This window comes from Hippoglossus hippoglossus, chromosome 20, assembly GCF_009819705.1.
Source record: "Hippoglossus hippoglossus isolate fHipHip1 chromosome 20, fHipHip1.pri, whole genome shotgun sequence".
Lineage (NCBI taxonomy): Eukaryota > Metazoa > Chordata > Actinopteri > Pleuronectiformes > Pleuronectidae > Hippoglossus > Hippoglossus hippoglossus.
The window spans coordinates 2,112,478-2,139,330 of NC_047170.1; the positions used below are offsets into that span (position 1 = coordinate 2,112,478).

At 42.8% G+C, this 26,853-nt stretch overlaps 1 protein-coding gene across 1 annotated transcript; it reads left to right on the plus strand.

Moving 5' to 3' along the window:
• The first annotated feature begins 5,923 nt into the window (after positions 1-5,923).
• Positions 5,924-11,655, plus strand: LOC117754245 (B-cell receptor CD22-like). Its single transcript, XM_034573073.1, has 11 exons — positions 5,924-6,131; positions 6,655-6,912; positions 7,574-7,819; positions 8,662-8,910; positions 9,757-10,005; positions 10,344-10,451; positions 10,575-10,590; positions 10,683-10,774; positions 10,899-10,943; positions 11,413-11,475; positions 11,639-11,655. The coding sequence occupies exons 1-11, from the start codon at positions 5,924-5,926 to the stop codon at positions 11,653-11,655; spliced, it is 1,551 nt and encodes a 516-aa protein (XP_034428964.1).
• The last annotated feature ends 15,198 nt before the right edge of the window (positions 11,656-26,853 follow it).

A 26,853-nucleotide genomic window follows, 5' to 3' on the forward strand; every position in this document is an offset into this window, starting at 1 on the left:
TTGGTATTTCCTCTAACTATGTTCTGTTTTGTGCGGGGGGGTAGATGCTGAGCTGACCTTTGAACCCAACTCAACCACTCTATATTCTGGGGAGCACGTTAATTTCACGTGTCACATGAGAGAAGCAAATGTCAGTGAGTGGTATTATGAATTCAAGTGGAACGACAAACCACTCGTCTCCATCCCTTCCACTAACGTCCTCAGGATTCCAGAGCTAACGCCAGACAGGAACGGGGATTATCAGTGCATTGCTCACCATAACAGCTCAGAAGAGAACAAACGGAGCAATAGGGCCACTCTTTCTGTATCAGGTGAGATATCCAGAATCATTGCCACCGCTCGGAAGTTCACCCACAGACATGTTGAGATACAGGATAAAGAGAAATACAAGTAAAGCAGTTCACAATAAATGGGACAGTAGAAACATGAAGCTTATTTTCCACGTCGTGTCGACAGCTGGACAAATCCACGTTTCTTCTTCTAAATAAATGCGTCGTTCAGTCTCCACGGTCAAAGCTGAAATACCTGATCTCAGTTCCTTACGTCGACCTTTCACACGGACAGAAAGTCAATCATATCATTCACTCACTTAAGTTTAGGTTTTTGTTTGACATAGACATTATAAAAACATTGGAGGAGCAGAGAACAACTGATGCAGACTGTGTATACTCAATTATATATGATGAAAATATACATTTTTGCCATGGATTTATACTACATGTACGGAATTATTTAATTTGATCATGATTGATTTCTAATGGAAGTATTATTGCATACGATATAACCACATATAAAGTACTTAATTATAAAATAATGATGGATTGATTCCTAATCAACATTGAAAATATATATTTTTTAAATGTTTTTTAATAAATGTATACTACTACAGATTTAAAGATTAATAATGAATTTTGTCCTAATTAATGATGAAGATATAATTTTTGCCTAATTTAATAGATGCTTCACTACATAAAATGAGTTTCATAAAGTAATAAGGAAGGATTCCTAATTAATGATGTAAATATTCTTTACCAAGCAGCACACAAACCCAGAGCCACAGTGAGAGCATCCAGGACGTCCATACCAGTGGCCGGCACTCTGACTCTGACCTGTTCTGTTGAGGAGTCTGCGGGTTGGAGCTACGACTGGTTCACATGTTCTCCAGACGATGATGAAACCGCCATCCCAACAAATCATGTGCAAAACTCTATCAGCATCTCACACGGAGGCATCTACTGGTGCAGGGGAAGAAGGACTAACTCAGAATTCTTCTCAGAGAAGAGTCACGTGCATCACATCGACAAAACCTGTGAGTAGCATGCTTTCATGACTGGCTACGATGAAAACAGAACCAATCAGCAGCAATATTAACCAGTTCTCTCTGTTGGTTTTATATTTGTGTTTGAATGTTCAGTGTCCAACAGAAGCTTTGTCATGCTGCAACACAACTGGACTCAGATATTCAGCGGTGAGATGATCTCTGTCAGGTGTGAGATCCAGGGAGGAGGAGACACCCAGTGGGAATATGAATGGAGGACAACAAGCTCCCACCAACCAGTCACTGGTACAAACACAGCTCCCACACACAGTGAATACAGGCTGGGCACTGCCTCTGTTTTCCACAGTGGAGAGTACTGGTGTAAGGCCAGAGCGGACTTGTATTCCTCAACAGAGTGGAGTGACGCCTTCCAGCTGAGAGTAACACGTAAGTCCAATCATCTTTCAATACCTCCACCGAGGACGTTACGTTTTCACCTCTTTCTATTTGTTTTTCTTGGCAGGATTACGTAAAAACTACTAAACCAATTTCCGCCCAATCCCCAGATAGCATCTGGGTGTGGACCTAAACTGGTCCACATGTAAAACAGCAAATGTGGCCCAAATACCTTAAAACAAACCTGGGTCTTTTTTGGCACACATCAGGTGCTCAAGGCAAAGTGTGATCTGGATGTGGACCTCAAGTGGTCCATGAATGGTGAACATGGCTCAAACAGCACATAACAATCGGGGCCACCTTTGGCCCTTTTGGTTGACAAACGGTATTGCTACGGCTTTCTGTGGCCCAGCTCTGGCAAACAGCAGTGGACTGCCCAAGTGCCATCATTCCATGAGGTGTGTGGGCTGGATGACAGTGTGACAGTGTGGGCCACATCTGGGCCAAAAGCATTTAGCTATGTGGGGATCAATGAACCTATTACATTTTGAGATTCATTATTAGACCTTTTTTGTCTTATATATTTTACTATCAGAACTTTGCCCTCTACTGAGTGAAATTCTGCTTCATACGCTTTAATCTTTTTTCCCCATTTAATTTGTCTTTCATTTTCTCTCATGCACTTTGAAAGCAAATAAACCCAGGCCCAGGCTGACTGCCGATAACACAACCATAACAGGAAAGGGAAGCATAGCACTGATCTGCTCTGTGGATAACGCGGCTGAGTGGAGATACGACTGGTTCAGAAGAACCTCAGCCTCCTCTGCAGCTCAGATCTTAAGATATAATGAAACAGATGATGAAATCAGCATCTCAGAGGAAGGCATCTACAAGTGCAGAGGAAGGAGAGGAGACACAACTTTCTTCACAGAGGACAGCAACCTAGTCACAATAGAGAACAGCGGTAAGAGTCAGTTTAGAAATCCAAAGACTAGTTACCTCCGCTATGGAGGTTATATTTTGTCCCTGTACGTTTCTTTCTTTATTTGTTTGTCAGCAGGATTACGCAAAAACTACTGGATGGATTTCCACGAAACTTGGGACAGAACCAATGAAATTTTGATGGAATCCAAACATCCAGACTTTCTTTAACACTATGTAACTTTTACTGAGCAACAGCGCCCTCTGCAGCCACACGTGCTATTTTTTAATAACTTCTGAGTGTTTTTAACTGATCCACAGTTCACCTTCACTCTTCATCTGGAGCTGATTGTGACAGTTGATGCTGTGACTCTCAGTCAGTTCTTCTCACAGGAGATGGAACCCACTCACCAGAGTTACAGAGAACAGACGTTCAGGGAGTGAAGGAGGAAACGTTCTCCATATTAAGGCAGAGAATCATTACATTAACTTGGAAGCTGCTGTTTTAAGGTTAAAAAGTTGCATAGTGTTTTGCTTTAAGATTGTGTGATTCTTTTTTTATTATTTTCTCTGATGAAAAGATGAGAGGACTGGTATCTGTAAAGTTTGGTGGAGGTATGAGCTGTACTGAGTGCCATTCTACTTTCTTCTGTTCTCTGTTTCTATTTGTGATCAGTTTCCCACAAGGCGTCTGTGGCCCTGCAACCTGACTGGTCTCTGATATTCAGCGGTGAGATGATCACTGTCCGGTGTGAGGTCCCTGCAGATGTACTGACTGAGTGGGAGTATGAATGGACCAAACCCAACTCAATACGGTTCCAACACACAATGAATACAGGATTGTCAGTGCGTCCTCGTCCTACAGTGGAGCTACAGGTGTTTGGCTAAAGACAAGAAGAACTTGAATTCCACAACCGAGTGGAGTGATGACGTCACATTAACAGTTTCTGGTGAGAAAGACTGAGTTTTGAGAAAACTGGGGACATGTCTCCTTCAATTTATGTTCATATGCGCTGATAAAAAATAGAATACAACAAAAAAAGTAACGAGGGATGCACCGATTCAAAAAGCTGAACATCTTACCGGATATTTATCTTGTTGTTGCGATCAGCCTATTGGCGAGTAAGATGACGTTCACTGATGTTTACATGTTATTCTCATCTGCGAGGAAACAATTGCTGTTCAGAATCCAAGCCAAAATATCCTGGATACAAACGATCTGGGACCAAGGTCCTGCTGATACACGACCAATCGTGAGTCAGCTCAGCTGTCAGTCCATGATGTTTCACCCTGTTTTTATAACGTCAAAAACTAATTCAATTCAACCCAAAACTTGAACATAATCAGAGGTACAAGAACTTCCTTTCTTCCTGAGATAATTTGACCTATACTGCAGCCAGCCACCAGGGGGTAAACTCACTTTAGTGGAGCTGTGATGTCGTCCATCTTTATATACGGTCTATGGCTCAGCACCTTTAGACCAGATGGATGTGGGCCACTTCAGGCAGTGATGCAGCTCCTCTAGCTTTCCTGTGGACAGAATGGATCCGAGCCTAAACTCGTCCACTTGTTAAAGAGCTAATGTGGCCCAACTATCCCAAAACAAACGTGGGTCTTTTATGGTAAACATGCGGTGCTCTAGGCAAAGTGTAATCTGGATGTGAACCTAAAGTGGTCCATGTGGTGAATATGGCCCAAATAGATCCAAACGAATCTGGGCCACGTTTGGCACCTTTGGTTAATGTACGGTACTGCTGTGGCTAACTTGTGGCTCTGATATGGCAAACAGGTGGTATAATCTGGGCCAAAGCATTTTTGTACTTTTGCTTTTACTGCTGTTTTAGTTTTTACGACTGCAGAAGACTGAAGGAGATACATGTTCTACTCATTTCATTCAACTTACATAAAATGGACTAAATGCCAAAGTGTTTTTAACATTAACAGAAAGACCAGCGGCTATCCTGAGTGCTGACCACAGAGCCTTTCCAGTAGGGGGCAGTGTGCTCCTGACCTGCTCCGTGGGCCCATCATCACCTGGCTGGAATTATTATTGGTACAGAGGTGAGAGAACTCGGAGCCCCTGACGGATGAGTATTTCAAGTCAAATGGACAAAGTGCTAGTGCCTCACGTGAAGGACTGTACTGGTGCAGAGGAGGGAAGAGGAGATCCAGTTTACTACACCGAGTACAGTAACTCAGTCAGTAGTCATGAAATTGGTGAGTGCGGAAAAAATCCATTTTGCGTTCATGTCTGTTTGTTGAGATTACGTAAAGGTTGATGCTGATACAAGCTGTTATTCTATCTTTACTGGTGAATATGAATAGTCCACAACAGAGCTGCTGTGACTCTTCAACCCAACTGGCCGAACAGATACAGCGGAGAAAACCGTCACACTTAGGTGTGAGATCCAGGGAGGAGACTCTGAGTGGGAGTATGAATGGACAGCAACCAGCTCACATACACCTCCCAACACAAATGAATTCAGATTAGTCTGGGGTCACATTTGAGCGAAAGTTACTGGTGTCAGGGCCGACTGAAAGGTGCACGGCATAATTCAACAGGATGGAGTGTTCCCTTCACGTTGTCTAACGGTGAAGTCAAGTCATATTTAGTATTAAAAATATAGGTGTTTAAGTTTAAATATTACAGTTTATATGTGTTCAATGCACATGTACAAAAGAGAAGCCAAAATATCCTGGATACCAGCCATCTTGCACTTTTCACGTCATTTAGAGCCAGAGTCTGTGAAATCATGATGGAGGTGTGGAGCTGGGTATTGAGGTTCCGCCGATACATGTGCTCGACCAATCGTGAGTCAGAGTCAGCTGTCAATCATGAACGTTTCACTGTTTTTATAGCATCAAATAACTTATTAAAACCAAACTGATCAGAATTATGAACACGTGAACAAACTAAAATGAAAGAAACCATGGTTGACATATACTGCAGGCAGCCACCAGGGGACGATTGTTATAGTTTGGCTTCACTTTTGGGGGCAGTCATGTCGATGGCTGAATGTGTAGCATCCAAAAATTGCATTGCTTCCAAAATGAACATCTCTAGACAAACATGAAGACGTGTTTTTGTTCTGACGATGTTCCATTTCAGCGGCTGCACCACAACCTGTCTTCACTGTGTCTCCATCATGGCTGACTCCTGGAGCCTCAGTGACTCTCACCTGTGGGGTTCAACATCCGACTGCAGGATGGAGGTTCTACTGGTACAGAGTTGACCTGAGTAGTTCGTATCAAGTCCCCGGCCGTATCAAGTCCCCAGATGTTCAACATAGAGTGAGATCTCGATATAGGGGATCTCACTCTCTGTTGAACTTAAGATATCCGGGAGCTATGGGATTTATGCCCAGACGTAAGAGATCTATGCACATTCCTGACGAGTACCGTTATGAGCTGCTCCCAGGAAGCAACGGAGGGACTGAACAAAACTCCTCCGTCATCCAAGGCCAGACGAAGTCAGCAGGTTATGCATGTCGAGCTGGAAGAGGAGACCCCGTGTTTTACACTGAGTACAGTAAACCAAAGTGGGTCTGGTCTGGAGGTGAGTTTGTTTCTTTCTCTTGAAGCAGATGTTATCGCTTCAGTCGGTCAGTTACTTCAGGAACATTACTTTGGCTGGTACCTCCAGGTGATTAACTTTTAGAGGTGATAGGTCAAAGGTCAAGACAAATACAGGGTTAGAGAGACAATCTAAAGCTTATATTGATCAGGAAATCATTCCCCAAAATCGAATGTCACATGAAATTATTTTTTGTGTGCATCCTATAGGACTGACCTGAAGTTGATATTATTTATGATCATATGCTCAGACCGACATCATCATGATGTCACTGTGATGTCAACAAATGATGTCGTTCTGACGTTTCCCCTGTAAAATGACGCAAAGCCTAAAATGACACCTTTAATCTGGACACATTACAAATGTATTCTCGTAATATTATGACCTTATTCCCAAAAACAAGACTGTGACTGAGATGGAGTCTCTGCTGATGGCTTCACGTTTTTAATGCTCAACCAATTTAAACCATTAGTTGCTGTTTCACACTTCATGTCACGTTTTTCAGATTCCTACTCGTCAGTGTCTCTCACAGTGAGTCCGGACAGAGTGCAGCACTACTTTGGTGACAAGATCCGTCTGACCTGCGAGGGAAACTCTGATAAACAGAGATTGTGGAGGTTTTCTAGAGACGAAGTAGGATTGTTAAAGTACAGCTCTCAGGAGACAACCTCAAGGTCCACATGGTCCATGGAAAGTCTTCCTCATGGAGTTTTCTGGTGTGAATCTGGATCAGAGCTCAGCAACGCAGTCAACATCACTTCAGGTTGTAGTTTTTCATTGAATCTATTCACACTGTGCATGTTTCCAACATCCCATAATGTGATTTAAAGGTAGAGTAACTGAAATTGGGGAACACTGCCTCCCTTCACTGCTCCTTCAGGAGCTGCACCCCCCACATTTACCAAGGTGCATCACATCAAACATGATCTCTGGATGAAATTCACCCTCTTTATTTACACAAACCACACGTTCAACGACCAGAATCAGCTGCGAGAGTGTGTCCGTCTGCCGTTAAACAGGCAGACATCACGTAACTGTGTGGACGCCACAGCCCCCAGCGCGATCTGGAGGCTGTTTCCCTCTCTTTACTCAAGAGGGTGGTCTTTTGGTTGGAGAGCAGGACTTATTGATGTCACATTCAGATTTTGTGATGCTGTCACTCAAAACCCTGCACTCACACTCAACTCTACCCTGCTTGAGCTCAGATGTCCTGCTCTTGAAGCCAGGGCTGTGTATTTAAACCAGATGTTTTTCCTGCGCACACACAATATACAGCTCATGGACGTGAGGAGCAGAATTTGACAAAAAGAGCATTGAATGACTCTGGCTCCCCTTTAACATCTAATATTTAGACTTATGCTGTTTATATACGAGCTGAATTATCAGGTTGTTCACATTGTTGATGGTTTTTTAACTGTTTACAGATTCACGTCGTGTTATCCTGGAGAGCCATGCCCATCCTGTGACTGGGGGACAGTCCGTTACTCTCAACTGCTCATCGTTCAGAAGAAACCTCTATTCCAGCTTCTCTTTCTACAAAAATGGTGAACTCCTCCGAAGTGATGTCAGAGGGAAACTGGAAATCTCAGCTGTGTCAAAGTCAGATGAAGGTTTCTACAAGTGTGGATATTCAGGAGACTTCTCAGAGGAGAGTTGGATGTCAGTAAAATGTGAGTGTGATCAATATGAGGTAGAAAAGGAGTCTCCAGGTTGAGAAGTAGATAAAAATCTTCTCTACTCATGCAGTATTTTCATTGAGACGGCTTCTAAACACCAGGTTCACATGGTCAATACACTTATAAAACTTTTCCACATATTTTTACAGCTGGAAACTTTTTTTTACACATATACAAAGTATTTCCACAACTACAAACCTTTTTTGCACATATTAAAATATTTCTTCAAGTACAAAACTTATTCACAAACTTATTTCACGTCAAAATGTCTGCTGAAGTTTTGGTTCTATATTTTTCCACATCATGGATCTGCCTTTGCTCCTCACTGCTCCTCGTCTGATCCCGTTAATCCTGCAGCACCTCCCTCTACGTCCCCTGTGCCGCTGCTCATTGGGCTGGTTGGTGGCATCACACTGATTCTCTTACTCTCGCTGCTACTGTTGTGTTGGTGCAGGAATTCAAAGAGTGAGAGCTGCTCTTGTTCATTTCATTTAAATCAAACTTATTCCAAACTATTTTGGTTTGAGAGCAGGACTTATTGATGTTACATTCAGATTTTGTGATGCTCTCACTCAAAACCCTGCACTCACACTCAACTCTACCCTGCTTGAGCTCAGATGTCCTGCTCTTGAAGCCAGGGCTGTGTATTTAAACCAGATGTTTTTCCTGCGCACACACAACGTACAGCTCATGGACGTGAGGAGCAGAATTTGACAAAAAGAGCATTGAATGACTCTGGCTCCCCTTTAACATCTAATATTTAGACTTATGCTGTTTATATACGAGCTGAATTATCAGGTTGTTCACATTGTTGATGGTTTTTTAACTGTTTACAGATTCAGATCGTGTTATCCTGGAGAGCCCTGTCCATCCTGTGACTGGGGGACAGTGCGTTACTCTCGGCTGCTCATGGTTTGGAAGAACACACCTCAATTCCAGCTTCTCTTTCTACAAAAATGGTGAACTCCTCCAAAGTGATGTCACAGGGAAACTGGAAATCTCAGCTGTGTCAAAGTCAGATGAAGGTTTCTACAAGTGTGGATATTCAGGATACTTCTCACCGGAGAGTTGGATGTCAGTAAAATGTGAGTGTGACCAATATGAGGTACAAAAGGAGTCTCCAGGTTGAGAAGTAGATTAAAATCTTTTCTACTCATGCAGTATTTTCACTGAGACGGCTTCTAAACAACAGGTCCACTTGGACAATACACTTATAAAACTTTTCCACATATTTTTACACCTGGAAACTTTTTTTTACACATATACAAAGTATTTCTACAACTACTAACCTTTTTTGCACATATTAAAATATTTCTTAAGTACAAAACTTATTCACAAAGTTATTTTTTTTCACGTCAAAATGTCTGCTGAAGTTTTGGTTCTATATTTTTCCACATCATGGATCTGCCTTTGCTCCTCACTGCTCCTCGTCTGATCCCATTAATCCTGCAGCACCTCCCTCTACGTCCCCTGTGCCGCTGCTCATTGGGCTGGTTGGTGGCATCACACTGATTCTCTTCCTCTCGCTGCTACTGTTGTGTTGGTGCAGGAATTCAAAGAGTGAGAGCTGCTCTTGTTCATTTCATTTAAATCAAACTTATTCCAAACTATTTTGGTTGGAGAGCAGGACTTATTGATGTCACATTCAGATTTTGTGATGCTGTCACTCAAAACCCTGCACTCACACTCAACTCTACCCTGCTTGAGCTCAGATGTCCTGCTCTTGAAGCCAGGGCTGTGTATTTAAACCAAATGTTTTTCCAGCGCACACACAACGTACAGCTCATGGACGTGAGGAGCAGAATTTGACAAAAACTGCATTGATTTACTTTGGCTCCCCTTTAACATCTAATATTTAGACTTATGCTGTTTATATACGAGCTGAATTATCAGGTTGTTCACATTGTTGATGGTTTTTTAACTGTTTACAGATTCAGATCGTGTTATCCTGGAGAGCCATGCCCATCCTGTCACTGGGGGACAGTCCGTTACTCTCGGCTGCTCATGGTTTGGAAGAACACACCTCAATTCCAGCTTCTCTTTCTACAAAAATGGTGAACTCCTCCAAAGTGATGTCACAGGGAAACTGGAAATCTCAGCTGTGTCAAAGTCAGATGAAGGTTTCTACAAGTGTGGATATTCAGGATACTTCTCACCGGAGAGTTGGATGTCAGTAAAATGTGAGTGTGACCAAAATGAGGTACAAAAGGAGTCTCCAGGTTGAGAAGTAGATTAAAAACTTTTCTACTCATGCAGTATTTTCACTGAGACGGCTTCTAAACACCAGGTCCACATGGTCAATATACTTATAAAACTTTTTCACATATTTTCACACTGGAAACTTTTTTTTACACATATACAAAGTATTTCTACAACTACAAACCTTTTTTGCACGTATTAAAATAAAAAAAAAATTTCATGTCAAAATGTCTGCTGAAGTTTTGGTTTGTTATTTTTCCACGTCATGGATCTGCCTTTGCTCCTCACTGCTCCTCGTCTGATCCCGTTAATCCTGCAGCACCTCCCTCTACGTCCCCTGTGCCGCTGCTCATTGGGCTGGTTGGTGGCATCACACTGATTCTCTTCCTCTCGCTGCTACTGTTGTGTTGGTGCAGGAATTCAAAGAGTGAGAGCTGCTCTTGTTCATTTCATTTAAATCAAACTTATTCCAAACTATTGTCACGATAGTCATGGAGCAGAGGTTGAAAAATAAAATCATGTAACGTGATCATTATTGTCTTTTTTACAGATCTGTGTTGTGACAGGTTGGTTCAACTCTCTCTTGTTTCATCTTCAACAAAACAGCAATACTTTACTTTTTCTTTTTCATTCACTTCTGATTGTTTGACTGTTTCAGGCTCAGCCAGTCTCTGAGAACCAATCAGAGCTCAGACCCAACTGTCCACCACGATGAAAACCAACTGCAAGTGTACTCGTCTCTTCTCCACGGTCAGCCTTCCTTCTCGTACTGAATGCCTTCACAGCTATTTCTAAGTTGTTGCTTTTAAGAAGAACCTAGTCACAAAGTTTCCAATTACATTTCATGTTGATTTGGTTTTTTATTGACTCGTAGGTGACAACTGCATCTATGAATCAATCAGAGGAGACACGGAGGAAGGTACTGTATAAAATGCGCCTCCTGCAGAGAAGTCCTAAATGAAAAACCTTCTGATTTCAGGTGGACGGGCAGATGAATACAGAAATGTCCAACACGATGTCATGACATCAATACACATGGATGGTTTTCCAACATCTCATTTTAGTCACATGGTCCCAAAGACAGACATTTGGACTTTTCAGTTTAGTCTGAAGCAGAGTTACAGGTGGAAAGGTGCCTCAGACCAGGCTCCAGACCAATGCACCAGAATGTAGTCAGACCCAGATCAAACTGAACCAGGGATCGGTTTTACTGCGCCCATATAATGTTTGAACAACAACGACGTTCATTTGCATTGGAACACATGTGGAGCACCTGAAGCTGGTGATGCTGGTTGTAATAGAGATATTAGAGTGGCAACGAAATCAACTAAATGAATAAAACAGTGGTTCTCAACCTTCTCAAGTCGTTTTCTGTCTGATCTTTACAGGAACTCGAGGTGATCCAGAGGAGGGCTCTGACTACGTTAATGAAAATCCACATTCAGCTTCAGGTACAAATATTAACAACTGGCTGTTAAGCTACTGGCTCATGTGCATTTGAAATAAACCTCAACTGAAACTCCATCATATCATTATTAAATAGTTCTTGTACGATAAGTATGCAGTTCAATTGGTGTCTCAAATTTCAAATCCTTTGTGTAAAACTATGAACAGCCTTGATCATGTTGTAGAGTTGAAGTATCAAATGTATATTTTAGAAATTTGCAGTTATTGTCACTTTGTTTCAGGACCACTATGAATGGTGCATCCTCGAGAAAACAAGAACATGAAAATCAACATTCATCCTTAAACACCTTCACATATTAGACTCACCAGTTTTGTAACAGCTCCTTGGAAAGAACGACATGATCTGGATTGAATTTCAGTATAAATGAAAAAAGAAATGCTGTGATATTTGCTTTAGTGTTTACGTTCAATATTTCAATTGGCTGATATGGGCCTTTTAAGATATGCGCCGATATGAAAAGGTTTATTTTACAGGATAAACAATGTGCATTATGATTATATTTTACATTGAACATTTTTTTGTCTTAATTCAAGTTCTATATATTCTGTTGTATTTGTGTTTTCTTTCAATTTATCTTTATTTCTTTAAAAAATAATGTTTTACTTAAGCTTTATTGCCAATTTTATATATAAGTGATAGTTTTTTGCTCCTTGATATCGGTATCGGCATTGGCCCCTAAAAAAAGCTTATTCTGTATATTTTTGCCGCAGTCATGCAACAAAAGTTTGAATGCAACCTGTGATGTTTTCCATTCGTATGTATATATATGTCTTTGTTATTATTCACCAATGACTCAATAGAGGACGATGTCAGAAAGGACATCGTCTGGCTGTGTGTTATGTTCCATATACAGTCTGTGGTTATGTGTGATTATTTCCATGGCTCGTAATTCTCTGTTTGATGAATACACTCGTCTGCAGACAGTTTAGCTTTTTGTTTTGAAATGTGATGAACTGTAACAGATAATAATTCAAATACATAATTGAATGTGTTCTTTCTTTATCTTTATTAAACTGTGAAATCCCACCTGGTCTCTGTAGATATGTCCTGTTTTATTTTGAAATCCTCACTTAAGTGTCCTCAGTTTGACTTCCTGTCTGTGTGGGAGCTTGTTTTCTTTTGGTCCCACATGTGTCTCATCAGCCAGTTACTCATGTCTTCAGTTGTCAGCTTGTCTTTGCACAGTGAAGCTCTGCAGCTGCTGGATTTTTCCTCCACATGACGTCTCTGTTCTGACCGATGACTCCGGCTTTCATGTGAAGACAAGAAGGTTTGTGTTTTATTGTGGCAGGAAACTCTTCTGTTGTACATTTAAACCTTTGTCTCAGTGGGAATACTTTTCTCCCACCTGCAAGTTTATATATTCAGCCACATGGTGGCGCTGCAGCTTTTGATTTTATCTATGAATTATCTTTTGCAATAATCTCATCAAACCCTGATGAAAAAGAAATGTAATTGGGGCGTTTAACCAGAAACTTTATCATAAATAGCTATAAATGAAAATAAAACACAAACGCAGCCAAATATATAGAACATGAATGAATATGTTTTGCTTATTCTTTAAAATAAATTTTTTTCTTCTGTGTGGATCAGCAAATAAACACTGATGCAACACGTCAGTGAACGGCTGATATCTGCCAATTCTTATCAACCAATAAATCAGTCGAGTACTTATTGTCTGCTGCAAATTAGCTTTTACCCACATGACGACATTGTTTTGCTGCTGTTGTTATTATGTTGGTGGGTTTTAAAAACCAGTCTAACCAGTGGAAAAGGGGCTTGAGACCAGGGAGAGTTGTTTCTCATCTGTTGTTAAAGCAACATTATGCAATTTTCTTTACCTTAAAGCAGCAGCATGATTAAAGTGAGTCTGATGTTTGAGTGTGAACATGTCAAAAATAGTTAATCATCACATGTGGCTGCAGGGGGCGCTGTTCTTCAGTAACAGTTACATAGTGTTGCTTCAAAGAGATCTTTACTGAACTGTGTAGACTGTTGCAATGAGTTCAAACCAGGTCTTTTCATATATATATATCTATATAGATATAAAGATATATATCTAGTGAGAAAGTTCCTTTTGCATCCAGCTGTTAGTTTTCACACTGATGATTTTATCTTCCCTGCACGTTTGTATTTTCAGCCACTGGATGGCGCTCTGTTGTGTTCCTCTCTGTTGATGTGTGAGCAGCTCACTGTGCTTCAGTGGCTGTTTGCATGTGAGTGCATGTGATGCATGTTTATTATCAATGGATGATGTTGAAGTGGTTTTTCCTTCCTTTTGGAAGAAAGCTCCGTGTTTTTCCTGCTCAGTTCTTCTGGTTATTGCTCCACACATGTCTCTTAAACGTGTCGTCTCTGTCGTGGTTCTGTTGACTCACGAGATGAAGAAATCGGACTTTGAGTACAGGACGAGCTTCATCTGGAAAGAACTGAAAAATGGAAACATCTCGTTAAGGATCTCCAACCTGAAGCTGTCTGATGCTGGGAGATACCAGTGCAAGAGGCTTTGGAAGAACGGCCCTCGAGACAGCACCACAGTGGAGCTGTTTGTGTGTATGTCCAGTCAAACCAATGTTTCTACAGCTAGAAAGGCTTTGCTCTGGTTCTATAGAGAACCTTAAACCTCCCTGTTGCTAACATGTTGAAGAGAACGGCCTGAACTTTGTTCCTAGTTCCAGTTGATTCGGGACCCGATCCAATCCAGCTCGACTCCAGCCCTGGCCACTTTAATGCTGGTCTGAGGGAAATTCAGTCTGATCTGTTTGGGCCCGAGTCAAAGTCTGAACCTTCAGGCCTGAGGCCAATGCAGACCAGTCCATTCCAGCACATTAACATGAGAACCACCCAGTCACATTTAATGGGGCTTGATCCCGACCCACTTGATTCAGCCAGAACCTGGTCCATTCAGACTTGACCCTGATCCGACCACATTAATGCAAGTCTGAATCTTCCCGATCCTCTCAGGCCTGATTCAGAACCTGTGGATTCCTTCAGGCTACAGTCGGATCTGATACGACCTGAACAGTCCAGATTCTGAATCGTGTCCCTCTGTCAGATGTATAACGACATGTGGCGTCTGAACTAAACGGTGTTCCACATCTGAAGGTGTCACCATCTGCTCCGGTCAATTTTCAAAAAGTAAACAATAGAGTAAAGTAGATTTACGATGTGAGGGTGTGGATCTATGATAGATTCCTCCTGGTCGGGCTTCACTCTCCAGGTCACCAGTACAGTGTGTTACAGGTTTGGCTCATACAGTGGTTTTTGGGTGAGGTCAGTTAGTTACTGACTCTTGTTTCCAGTCACAGATGTGGTAACATCCTGTTTTATTCCTGTTTTCAGTCTCTAAGCCCAAACACTCGGAGGTTTTGAATGGAGCTGGAGGAGCGACTCTGCAGTGTGAGGTGAGCTACTGGCTGCTGGAGCCCGAAATCATCTTTCTGGACCATCAGGGAAACCAGATCCTTGCTGAAGAACCAAGAAGAGATGATAATGCCGGAGGATTTTTCACCGTGAGACGAAGAGCGACTCTCCAAACTGCAACCAGCAGGTTCACATTTAGTTAAAGACCAACAAGAACCGAGCTTTTACATTGATTTAAATATGTGTCACACAGTGATTTTTATAATACAAGACGTGACGAGTATTTCCACCTTGTTCTCGCACGTTCTCTTCCTGATTGGTTCTCATCAGCAGCAGCTTTTATTAAATTCCTTTGAATAAAACAGCCGCATATTTAATAAGTCTGGTAAAAAGGACGAAGACTGAAACTTCAGGGTGGTGATTCTAGTCAGGTTATTGTTTTTTACTTTTCACAGGAAAACCATGTCAATCATTTAATAACAATGACAACATTAGAAAAAGGACATTTCCAATGATCAGAGCTGTGATGTTTCTTTTTGTCACCTCAGTGTCACCGGCAGAGTTCAGCTGCTGCAGCTCCACATGTACAAGGACAAGAACATCCTCACACCAGGTAAAGCTGTTTCCATATTCATAAAGAAATGAGTCAAGGAATTCATTTCTGCTTCTTCTTGTGATTTCAGTCGCCTGCTTGACGTCCTGTAGTTTAACTTCCTGCTTCGCTGCTGGAGGAGCCATTTTATTTATACTGCTGGTTACTGGAGTCGCCTTATGGAATAAATCTGGTTACCACTGATTATATAGACTGTATATACAGACCATCAGTGAGTGTATATAAAGACCATCAGTGACTGTATATACAGACCATCAGTGACTGTATATAAAGACCATCAGCGACTGTATATACAGACGATTAGCGACTGTATATACAGATAATCAGTGACTATATATAAAGATGATCAGTGACTTTCTATAAAGACAATCAGAGACTGTATATAAAGACCATCAGTGACTGTATATAAGACCATCAGTGAGTGTATATAAAGACCATCAGTGACTGTATATACAGACAATCAGTGACTGTATATGAAGACCATCAGTGACTGTATATACAGACCGTCATTGACTGTATATAAAGACCATCAGTGAGTGTATATAAAGACCATCAGTGACTGTACATACAGACGATCAGTGAGTGTATATAAAGACCATCAGTGACTGTATATAACGACCATCAGTGACTGTATATGAAGACAACCAGCGTCTGCATATAAAGACAACCAACGTCTTTATATAAAGACTTGCTCCAACATTTTCTTCACCAACAGCTTCTCTGGTTCTGTTTTCACGCAGCATCACTGGCTGTGCGGTGACAGATGAAACTACAGACAATGATTCGTCAGAGCTTCAGTTTCTCATGTTGCAGAAAGACCGAGTCACCAGCCGCACATTTGATCAGGTGAGCCAGGGGCCCGACCTCAGGTCCAACCTCCAACATGAGCTCAGTTCTGTGGTTTGTCAACCCGACCAGCCGACATCTCTCTGCAGTCCATCCAGATCCTCACAAAACCACCCAAAACCCAGCTGCTCTGCCAGTCGCCACGATTCAACAGCAGCAGCCAACAGCAGTCACCGTCCATCTGCCAACTTAGCCCAGAGCAAGTGTCTGAAACCTGGCGCCCAAAGGCAAAACGCCATCCAGGCCCCGCCCGCTTGATCCATAGACCTCGTCGTAACAACAGCAGCCCGGAGCTTTCCTGTCTGTTGTCCCGTTCAGAGACAAATCCACATGTAGTCTTCTCCAGGCTCGAGTGCAGACATCCTGCAGTGTTGCCTCCATCGACCCTGTCTAATCACCATGAAGCTTACGCTGGGTTCACACCGGACGCGGAAGCGTCGCGCAGCACCAAGAAAGGCCGGGCGCCTCCTTTCCGCCCCTCTGTTACTCAATACCATAGACCAGAGGTCACTAAAAGGCGGACCGCGGCCCGGGTCCGGACCCAGAAGCCGTCCCGTACGGACCCGGACCTACAGCCAAAACAGAAGGTTATGATTTAAAGGGGACATAGCATGCAAATTCCACTTTGTTAGTGCTTCTACACGTTAATGTGGGTATCTGGCATGTCTACCAACCAAAAACTCTGGGAAAAAAACACTCGCACATTTTGTTATGGTTCCTCTAAGTCAGAAACGTCATGCTTGAGTGACTCGATTGAGCTTCCTGGGTTTTGTGTCGTAACCAGGCCCCCCCCCCCCCCCCCCCGTCCCCCCACACTCGTTATGCCGGGTTTACACCGGACGCAGCGAGGCTGCGAGGCAGCGCAGCGCCGTTCCTAAGCGCGCAGCCGCCTGGCTGTTCACAACGGGACTCGCATTTTCTCCGCGCTGGTCAGCCCGCGATTCACTCACATGTGGCATTTGTCTGGATCGTTGGGACTGGGAGGCTGCAGCAGTTGCTCGGGCGCGACCGCTCGCTCTCCCATGCGTGAGCTGGAATTTGTGTCAGCGCCACACAGCCAGCAGTGTGGAAGACTTCCGCAGTGTTCAGCACTACTGTAACACTGGCACAAACACACAGAGCCCCCCATTCGTTACGCCGGGTTTACACCGGACGCGGAAGCGCTGGTGCGAGGCAGCGAGTACAGGGTAAAAAGGGTGCTGTTTTAAATGATCCTTGTGGTATTTTGACCAACATATGTTACAGACATTTCATTAAGACCCCAAGGAACCATATCAACTTGTGGTAAAATGGGCATGCTATGTCCCCTTTAAACCTGACGGGGCGCTTCTATTTGTAACCGGCGCAGCTTTTGTAGTCTTTACGGTAGTGGTTTAGCGGATGAGGAAACGCACAGACCAATTGCATGCGAGTTATCCCATCCCACGTGATACTACTCAGCCAATCAAGTCTGTGCATTCCAGGCGGTAAACATTGCGACTCTACAGTGCCAGACCCTAAACTGGAAGAGGCCCAAATGGGTGGTCATGGCGGTCTTCCTTTTGCTCTCTTCGTCCATGGCCACCTGCCAGTAACCGCTCTGGAGATCCAGTGAGCTAAATATTGGGCACCCTGCAAGGACTCCAGAATTTCATGCACCAACGGCATTGGATGTGCATCGTGATGTGTTTTGGCATTGAGGCCTCTATAGTCCACACAAAAACGGGGTGTCCCATCCTTCCTTGGGACTAAGACCACTGGGGAGGCCCAGGCAGAGGAGGAAGGCTCTATTACCCCCTCACTGAGCATCTTCTTAATCTGCTCCTCGATGACTGCTTGTTTATGCAGTGATGCTCTATAGGCTCTCCTTCGCACTGGCAGCTCATCTGTGGTCATGATTTTGTGCCTTACGACCTCAGTTGCACCCGTAGACTCTGTCCAAACGGTAGACCACTTCTGCAGCAGTGGTCTAACCACCTCAGGTTGAGCCTCTAAGAGAGGAAGGCTGGGCTGCCCCGTTTTTGTGTGGACTATAGAGGCCTCAATGCCAAAACACATCACGATGCATATCCAATGCCGTTGGTGCATGAAATTCTGGAGTCCTTGCAGGGTGCCCAATATTTTAGCTCACTGGATCTCCAGAGCGGTTACTGGCAGGTGGCCATGGACGAAGAGAGCAAAAGGAAGACCGCCATGACCACCCATTTGGGCCTCTTCCAGTTTAGGGTTATGCCATTTGGTCTGCGGAACGCGGGTGCCACTTTTCAGCGGCTGATGGAAACTGCCCTAAGACATCGTCTCGCCTGACCAGATGGACTCTGCGGCTCCAGCCTTACTCATTCAGAGTCCAACTATAAAAAGGGCTGCTGTAATGTTGTCCCCGATGCTCTATCCCGGGCACCACCATTATCGGAAGGGAACGTTTGCGTTGCTGGGGCAAAATCGTACTGGTCTGCCTTACCCAGCTCCCTGCAAGATATCGAAAGCGCCCAGCAGTCCGACATACTTTGTAAAGAGCTTGGCCTTTCCATCGAGCAGCCCACACCAGGTCGCATTCACTATGAATACCAACAAGGAGTGCTATACCGAGGTGTGCCTTCAAAGTATGGGGGATTTAATTACCAGATGGTTGCCCCCGCTGTACTTGTGCCAGAGTTTCTGGCTTATTTCCATAACAGCCCTTTTGGAGGACATCTGGGGAGGATGAAAACCCTCCTAAAAAATCCTGGAGGTGGCTTGGTGGCCAACGGTCCGTAAGATGTGTGGAGGCCATGTCCGAGCTTGTACTGTATGCCAGCAATATAAGCCTTACTAATGAGAAACCAGCTGGGCAACTCCAGACCACAGAGGTCACGTCTCCTGGGGAAATGATTGGAGTAGACTTCATGGGTACCCCTACCCCTCAGCAAAGCCCGGAATTCAGTGCTGATGGTAGTCGTGGATTACTACACCAAATGGGTGGAGCTTTTCGCCCTGAAGGATGCTAAGACGCCAAAGGTCTGTCAGGTCCTGAAAATGACATTTTTCACTCGCTGGGGGGTTCCCAGCTACCTGGTGTCCGACCGGGGCCCCCAATTCACGAAGCCAGCTGATGGCTAGTCTTTGTCAGTCGTGGGGCATAACCCATAAGCTCACTACGGCCTACCACCCACAGACCAATCTGACAGAGAGGGTTAATAGGACATTGAAGACAATGATCGCCTCTTTTGTGGGGGACTACCATTATGACTGGGACCGGTTGGCTGCCAGAATTTAGGTTGGCTATCAACACTGCAGTGCACGAGACCACTGGTGTGACCCCTGCAGTGTTAGCTCTTGGGCGCACCCTCAAAGGCCCACTAGAGCGTCTCATACACAAATCCCCTGCACCTAGCACATCAGCTTACCACATCCTACACTCACACACACAACTTGCTCAAGGAGGTGGAAAGACATGTTGGGGTGGCCAAAGCCAGACAAGCCAGGTATTATAATGCACGACGCAAAGATCTACAACTTTGCTGTTGGGGATCTGGTCTGGGTTAGGGCACACCCATTGTCTAAAGCCTCAGCTAAATTCTCTGCCAAATTTGCACCCAGATGGTCAGGGCCCGTAAGGGTAGAGAAAAGGTTAGGTCCTATAAATTACCGAGTTCGTTGGTTGTCTGACAAGATGAAGGTGGACAATATAAATGTGGTTGACCTGAACCCTACTATGGTCCCGATAAGCTGCTGGCTGGGGGGGGGGGGAGTGTAAAGGTCACCTAAGTTCACCTGATGTACAGGAAATGTGTTAGGGAGGACAGATAAATCTGTGCCTTTTTGTCTACATGTTTTATAAGTTCTGTACATAGCCCAACTGTCAGAGGCCTTAAGGTATAAGGACAAGGGAAGGGATCTCCATATATATTTGTTTATTGAATGTGTTATGGTGTATGTATTTGTTTCTTTAACACCAAAATGTGATAAATGAGGGGAAGTGACGGCACGGCCGGGGGGGGGGTTGTTTTGGTGTATGCGGGCCGGCAGAGGACCTGCCACGTTCCAGTCGACAGCGGTCCGGAAGACCTACAAGGGATTACTTCCGAAAACGGGATTATTTGCCTGGGTGACTTGCAAGGATTTCCGCGAGGACGGAACTATTTTTCTGGCCGCTCAGAGGTGGTGAGGATAGCGCGGACCCAGTTTGGTATTGTTTGTGGCATCTCGCCACGCCACACCGGCATACATTTTTGCTTTGGGACGTTCAGGGACTGTATGAACGGGGGGCTGGGGAAATATTGATGTATGGGATGGGTGTAAATTGTGGTGTTATGTTCACGTTTTCAGCTTTGTTTGCGGGCACACGTCCAGGGGGTACGTGGGTTTGATTGGGTTGGGTGTCAATACAGACCATTGTATACAACATCTCTGTGTTTATTTCGTTTATATATATATTATTTCATAAGTGGTGGGGTCGATAACAAGGTGATCGGCCTTATAGAAAGAGTATTCGTTTATTGCAAATTGTCAGGCGGCGGCGTCCGTACACAGCGGGACAGGTCCGCCCGTGCTCCCTTTTAAAATAGCGTAGTGACTTTCCCCTTCTTCCCGAAACGAGGCGAATTGTTACAAGATGAGAGAGTTAGAGACAAGTTACACATGAAAAGACGGTAGAAAAGAAAAAGACAGATAGAGATACAGAGGAGTGAGACGGAGAAAGGGAGAGAAACAGAGGAGTGAGACGGAGAAAAGGGAGAGAAACAGAGGAGTGAGACGGAGAAAGGGAGAGAAACAGGAGGTGAGACGGAGAAAGTTGAGAAACAGAGGAGTGAGACGGAGAAAGTGAGAAACAGGAGTGAGACGGAGAAAGGGAGAAAAACAGGAGTGAGACGGAGAAAGGGAGAGAAACAGGAGTGAGACGGAGAAAAGGAGAGAAAACAGGAGTGAGACGGAGAAAGTTGAGAAACAGGAGTGAGACGGAGAAAGGGAGAGAAACAGATGAACAAAGTGGGGGAGTGGGATATAAGAGGGGAAGAAAGTGATTCTAAAACTGTTCAATTGTTAAGATGTATTGAGATTTATTAGATGTAAAATTGGTTGAGACTTTTGAGTCAAGATGTGAAACAGAAAAAGGGAAATTCAAGCTTTTGCTCCCTTTATTTTATTTTTCTGAAGTTAAGCCCTTTATTTGAACATGCACAATTTTCACATTTTATTTATTTTCTCTTATTTTGAAATGCAGCCCTACTTTTATTTAGTTAATGAGAGAACATTATACATATCTGCAATCATACATATATGTTCACTTCTTTGTTACGTGACAATAAATATTGTCAAAGTTTTTCAATCGTACTGAATTCATTTGATTTGACAGTCAGGTATTTAGTACATGCAGATGTTGATACAACTACTAGGATACTTAAATATATATCACACTAAATAGTTAGACATTATGATCTTCCGGACCTTTGCTTCAAGAAATTTTCTCTAACTGGACCTCTTTACATTTTAGTTGAATACCCCTGGTTTAGGCAATGAGAGGTGGTTGCAGCTGAGCTGGATTTTCACATCATCTTTGCAAAACTAGATGTGAGAGTTAAAATGTGTAAATATCCACATTGTGGATACTAGACCTGCCACTAATTAATCTGTCGATAATTTTGTAAATTATCAACAGAATTTTGTGTTTTGTCCATAAAACGTAGAAAAAAATTATAACCACTCCAAAATAAAATAGTGAAGAAAAGTGAATTTCCCAGTGTCTAAGATAACATATTCAAACATCTCGTGTTTGGTCTCTCCTGCTCCTTCAGTCTTTTAAAGCATGCTTCCTTCTCTGCCCGCTCACACTCTCCTCCATGTAGCGTTGACTTCTGTCAGTCTCACTCTGGAGGTTCTCTCTGTGGATGGTCAGCTTGGCCATGAGCTCCAGATTTCTATCTACAAGTGCCAAGTTTTCAGTTGTGACACTGGCTTTTGTTGATTTACTTTTATGCTTTTCAAGGATGATGTGGTTTACCTTCTTCTCAAAGGAGAGCTCCCTCTACTTGACCCGGTCACACTTTTCCGTCATTTCCTTTTGGACCATCTGGGACTCGACCTGCTGCATTTGAGGATGAGCATTCAAGGATTTGATCTTCTTCTCTTTTGCTCTTAACCTCATGTTCATCCCTTTGAGCTCGGACTCTTGCAGTATTCACCTGACTGGTCAAGTCTTTTCTCCTTTCTCACCATTGACAGACTGTAAAGAGTCTGTCTGAACCAGCCTCCTCTTCTTTTGACCATCAGCTCCTTCAGAGCAGCGTTAAGTGCGGCCATGGTGATAGATAGATAGATAGATAGATAGATAGATAGATAGATAGATAGATACTGTTGAATACAACCCTCTGGTTGGTTGACCATTTTGATGATCAGCACCATGATATTGCCACATTTTCTTGACTTCACTGCCACCTAGAGGTAGACAAGCTGATCTGTTGTTGCAAAAAAGAAGCTCTAAAAGCTTTATACAAAGATCAAGAATTACACGTCTTTGAGATTTTGCTTGTCATGACCTCTTTGGGTTTAAAAACAAACATATGATTTAGGATATTTTTAAGATGTCTTGTAGTTGATCTTGTCACCGTGAAAGCATTTTATTCCTTTTGTTTGTGGTTGTTATTGAGCTTTTTATTGTCATGAGAATTGAAAGTTCCCACAGATGATGTGGTTTTGTGTCGACCTCTTCTGAATGTATTTATTCACTTGGCCTCAGACAGAAAACACACACAGATCATTTGCCAATGAGATAATCATTTTTATTATTGATGTTGTTTTTATTGTATTGAGGAGTAATGTCGTTTTTTCTCTTCAGGCCTGTAAAAGATAGGACTTTTGAAAAAAAGGGTTAACAGGCAAAGCTCGAGACTACTTGTAGTGGGAGGACATGTCAGTGAAATCTTTTACTGCATAGATGAGAGTGGGAGGACTGTTGCTCTGCTGGCATCTGCTGGACAGAAGCTGTTCATGCCTCAGTGTTACATCACAGATTCACCGCTCGTCCAACTATTCCACAGGGGACAAATTCTGACTGTGGAGTGTAAATATACCTGGAGTGTTTCAACAGAGACAGTGTTAAAGATGAATGTTGTTATAGTGCCTATATAACCACTGCTAAGAGATCACTGTTCTTTCCATTCTGCCTGTGCTTTTGTGTTGGAGGCAGAGGAGGAGCGAACAGTAGGAGAGAGTGGGAGAGACAGAAATTGCCAATGAATGTAAATGAGTAACCAACATTTACATCTTCCTGGGTTGGCTGCGCTTGTAGTCCAATGATATCTCCCTGTCCCCCTGTCATGCCACTCCCTCACATTATCCCCTATTCCCTTTCATTCCTCTGCACTACCACTCACTCTCTGTCTCTCCCCATTGTTCTCACCCCCAGGCTTTCTCTGTCACCTCCTCCTCCTACTTCCAGTACTTGGTTTCATTTTCCCGGTCCCTCTGTCAGCTCCTCTCCATTAAGGTTGAGTCATTGAAGTACCGGGAGCAACAGCTGCCTATTCATCTTTTCCCACTGACTGAGACATGAGAGGGAGAAGGAGGAAGAGATGCAGGAGGAGGGAGGAGAAGATTCTTTTTTTTTTTGTGATGTCCTGTAACCACACATTAACGCATATACTTCTGCAGCACATGGATGTTCTTCACACAAGCCACATCCTGATAAACACCACAAAAACAGCTAAAGTCCCACTTCAGCATCCAGAAGAGAGGATGTAGATTAAAGGTCCAGGGTCTAGAGAGCTATATCTAATGTAATGTATTATTCATGATTAGGTTTAGATTTTCATCAGTGTATAATCAACTTAGACTAAAAATCGTTTTGTTTTCTTTATGAGTCCTCTTCCACAGAGTCCGCCGCTTTGCACCACCATGTTTTCAAGAATGAACAAACTGAACACTGGCTCCTGGGAGGGCTTTTCCACGATTTTATGTTATCTGAAGTCTTCTACACACTTGGAAAAGGAGGATTGGATGTGGGGGTTGTTCAGCTGGTGGCAATATGCAATTCCACCACTAGATGCCACTAAATCCTAAAACGTGAACCTTTAGGCTTTGATGTAAGGCACAGATATTTTGGGATTGAGGTACCTGACACTAGTAAACTAAGGTATATATTTCATCCTTATTATTGGCAAATTCAGTAGATTAACTCATAGTCATTGTTGAGTCAGTCCTAAAAAATATCATTGAAAAAGAACAAAATAATATTTTTGAATATGAATAGGTTACTTGTTACGTTTTGTACAAGGAATAACAATTACATATTTTCATTGATTAATATTATTTATTTGTGCTTTAAAATTACTTCAAGCTTCATAAATCAATATTTGTATGTTATTGATGTATCAAATGATTTACGTTCGATCAGAAATCAGTTCTTTATTGTCACAAATCCATGAAGGATTAACCTCTATTAACATAGCTAGAATCATTTTTAGCTTCAATTGGCTCATTGTTTTGGTTTTATGATTCTACAGTTTCATACTCTTTTGGGTCTGTTTATTGTTGTTGTTTGATTGGTTCCCTCCACTCTCATTAACTCCTGGCAGCAACAGGTAAGCTCAAGAGAAAACCTCTAAAATGTACTGAACACCACCTGCTCAGCACCAAACAGCAGCCAGACAGAAAACATGGTGAAGTATGTAACAGAGACAGATGTTCTCAAGATTGGTGGAGACCAAAAATTGTCAAAAAGTGGTCAAGTGGATATTCTTCTTCTTCTTTTCCAACAGTCAGTTTCGAAAAGAAATGCAGTGACTATCTCGTCAGAATAGAAATTTCCAAATGACATACATACAGCTGATATACCTCAGGTGGAGGGAGGTTGTTGTACCAAGCTTTGAGGTTGTTGTTGCTTAACAGCTCAGTAATTTCCTGACAGGCACATAAGTTCCACATTAACGGTGTAGGAAATATGTTCAGTTCCATTTGTTTACTTTTCGTGCCCTGAAACCTCTCAGATTGCCTGAAGGTGTTTTTGAAAACTCACCAGCATATTCAGATGCTGAAGCAGGCTTTGGTTTCTGCAGAACAGGAAAATGCAAAGTGAACATTGTCTCCTGTTTGTTGCTTTGCAGCTGCAACAAACCTCTTCTTCTCCCTCTTAATGGTTGCAGCCTATGGTAACTTCATCCAAATGCATTTGTGATGACATGTAATGAGTACATTTGATAAAGGGTTCTGTCCATTGTCACTGAGTGCTGCTTATTGTGGAAACGGTTGAGTTTCTCATTAATATTATAAGGTCTCAATCTTAATAAAGCTGCTTTCAGACATGCACTGAACTCTGGAGATCTTTGGGACATGACGGGCTGTATGTGAGAATGCAAATATCCGAGTTAGAGCCTCTGGACTTTACGCAAACTATCTCCAGTCCCCAAGTTTAAAGTCTGCAGAAAGTCCAGAGGAGCTGATGTGAGAACACAGGAGAACCTCCGCAGGATTCATCACGAGTTCATGGGGGTATTAATGACGTTTCCAAAACACGGCACACAAGGAAAATAAAACAAAACAAAACAAATACCTCAGATGAAAAAGCGGTGCCATCCACGTAGAAAAAAACTGACGAATATGTCAAGAGAGCTTTTGGTGATAAGAGCTGATGCTGGTGTCGATGTTCTGTGTGAATAATCCTGCCTCTGCCTGCTCCTCTAACTCTTACCTGAAAAGCAAACTGCGGAAAAAGTCTGGATCGAATTCCAGTTCATGTCTGAAAATGTCTTATGTAAGGTGCCTTGAGAAAATTAATGTTATGACGCCACTACATAAACATTAACTTGAATCGAATTGTTTTCTTCATGCTGACTATGACCTGATAGACTAACATATCAGACTAATAGACTTCTATGTGTTTTTGAGCTGCTTTTATGTATTTATCAATTGCTTCACAGGCTCTATACAGCCTGGAGGCAGGACAAACCCCGGCCATGATATTATGTATGCCCTGTTTGTTTTTGTCAATGCTCTCACATTGAAATGTAAAAAATTGTTTTTTCATAACCAGTGGTGTTCAGGGACAACTTGTGCCACTCATCACCAATCTATGAGACCAAATCAATTTAATTTTGAGTATAATAATTATTCGGCTAACCCATTTCCCTCAACCTGCCTCACGCATCTACTCCAGTAGTAGTGTTTTCCACACTAGTGCCAATTTTAAAAGCCATTTAGCTAAATGTTTTGATTTGGTGAAACCTTTTCTTCTATTAAAATCCACTGAAACTGGAAGTGATGTCACGTCCTCTCCTTCTGGCCCCATCATACAGTATTTTATTTTAGATTGTATCATTACCTCAGAGATTTTCTTTGTTGGATTTAAACACAATGAATATTGTGAAATGTGGGACAATTTGCTACATGTAGGCAGTGTAACTATATGACATAGTGGTTCAACATGATGTGTAGGCAGTGCTCATACATGTTATCTTATTAAGTGGTTTGGATACATTTAGTTGCCTTGATTGACAGTTTAATAAGATTGTGCTGTAATCACTAATCCAACAGCAATAGAAAAAGACCCCTGATGGATGTGAAAAACATGGAGGTATTTGGGTTTAC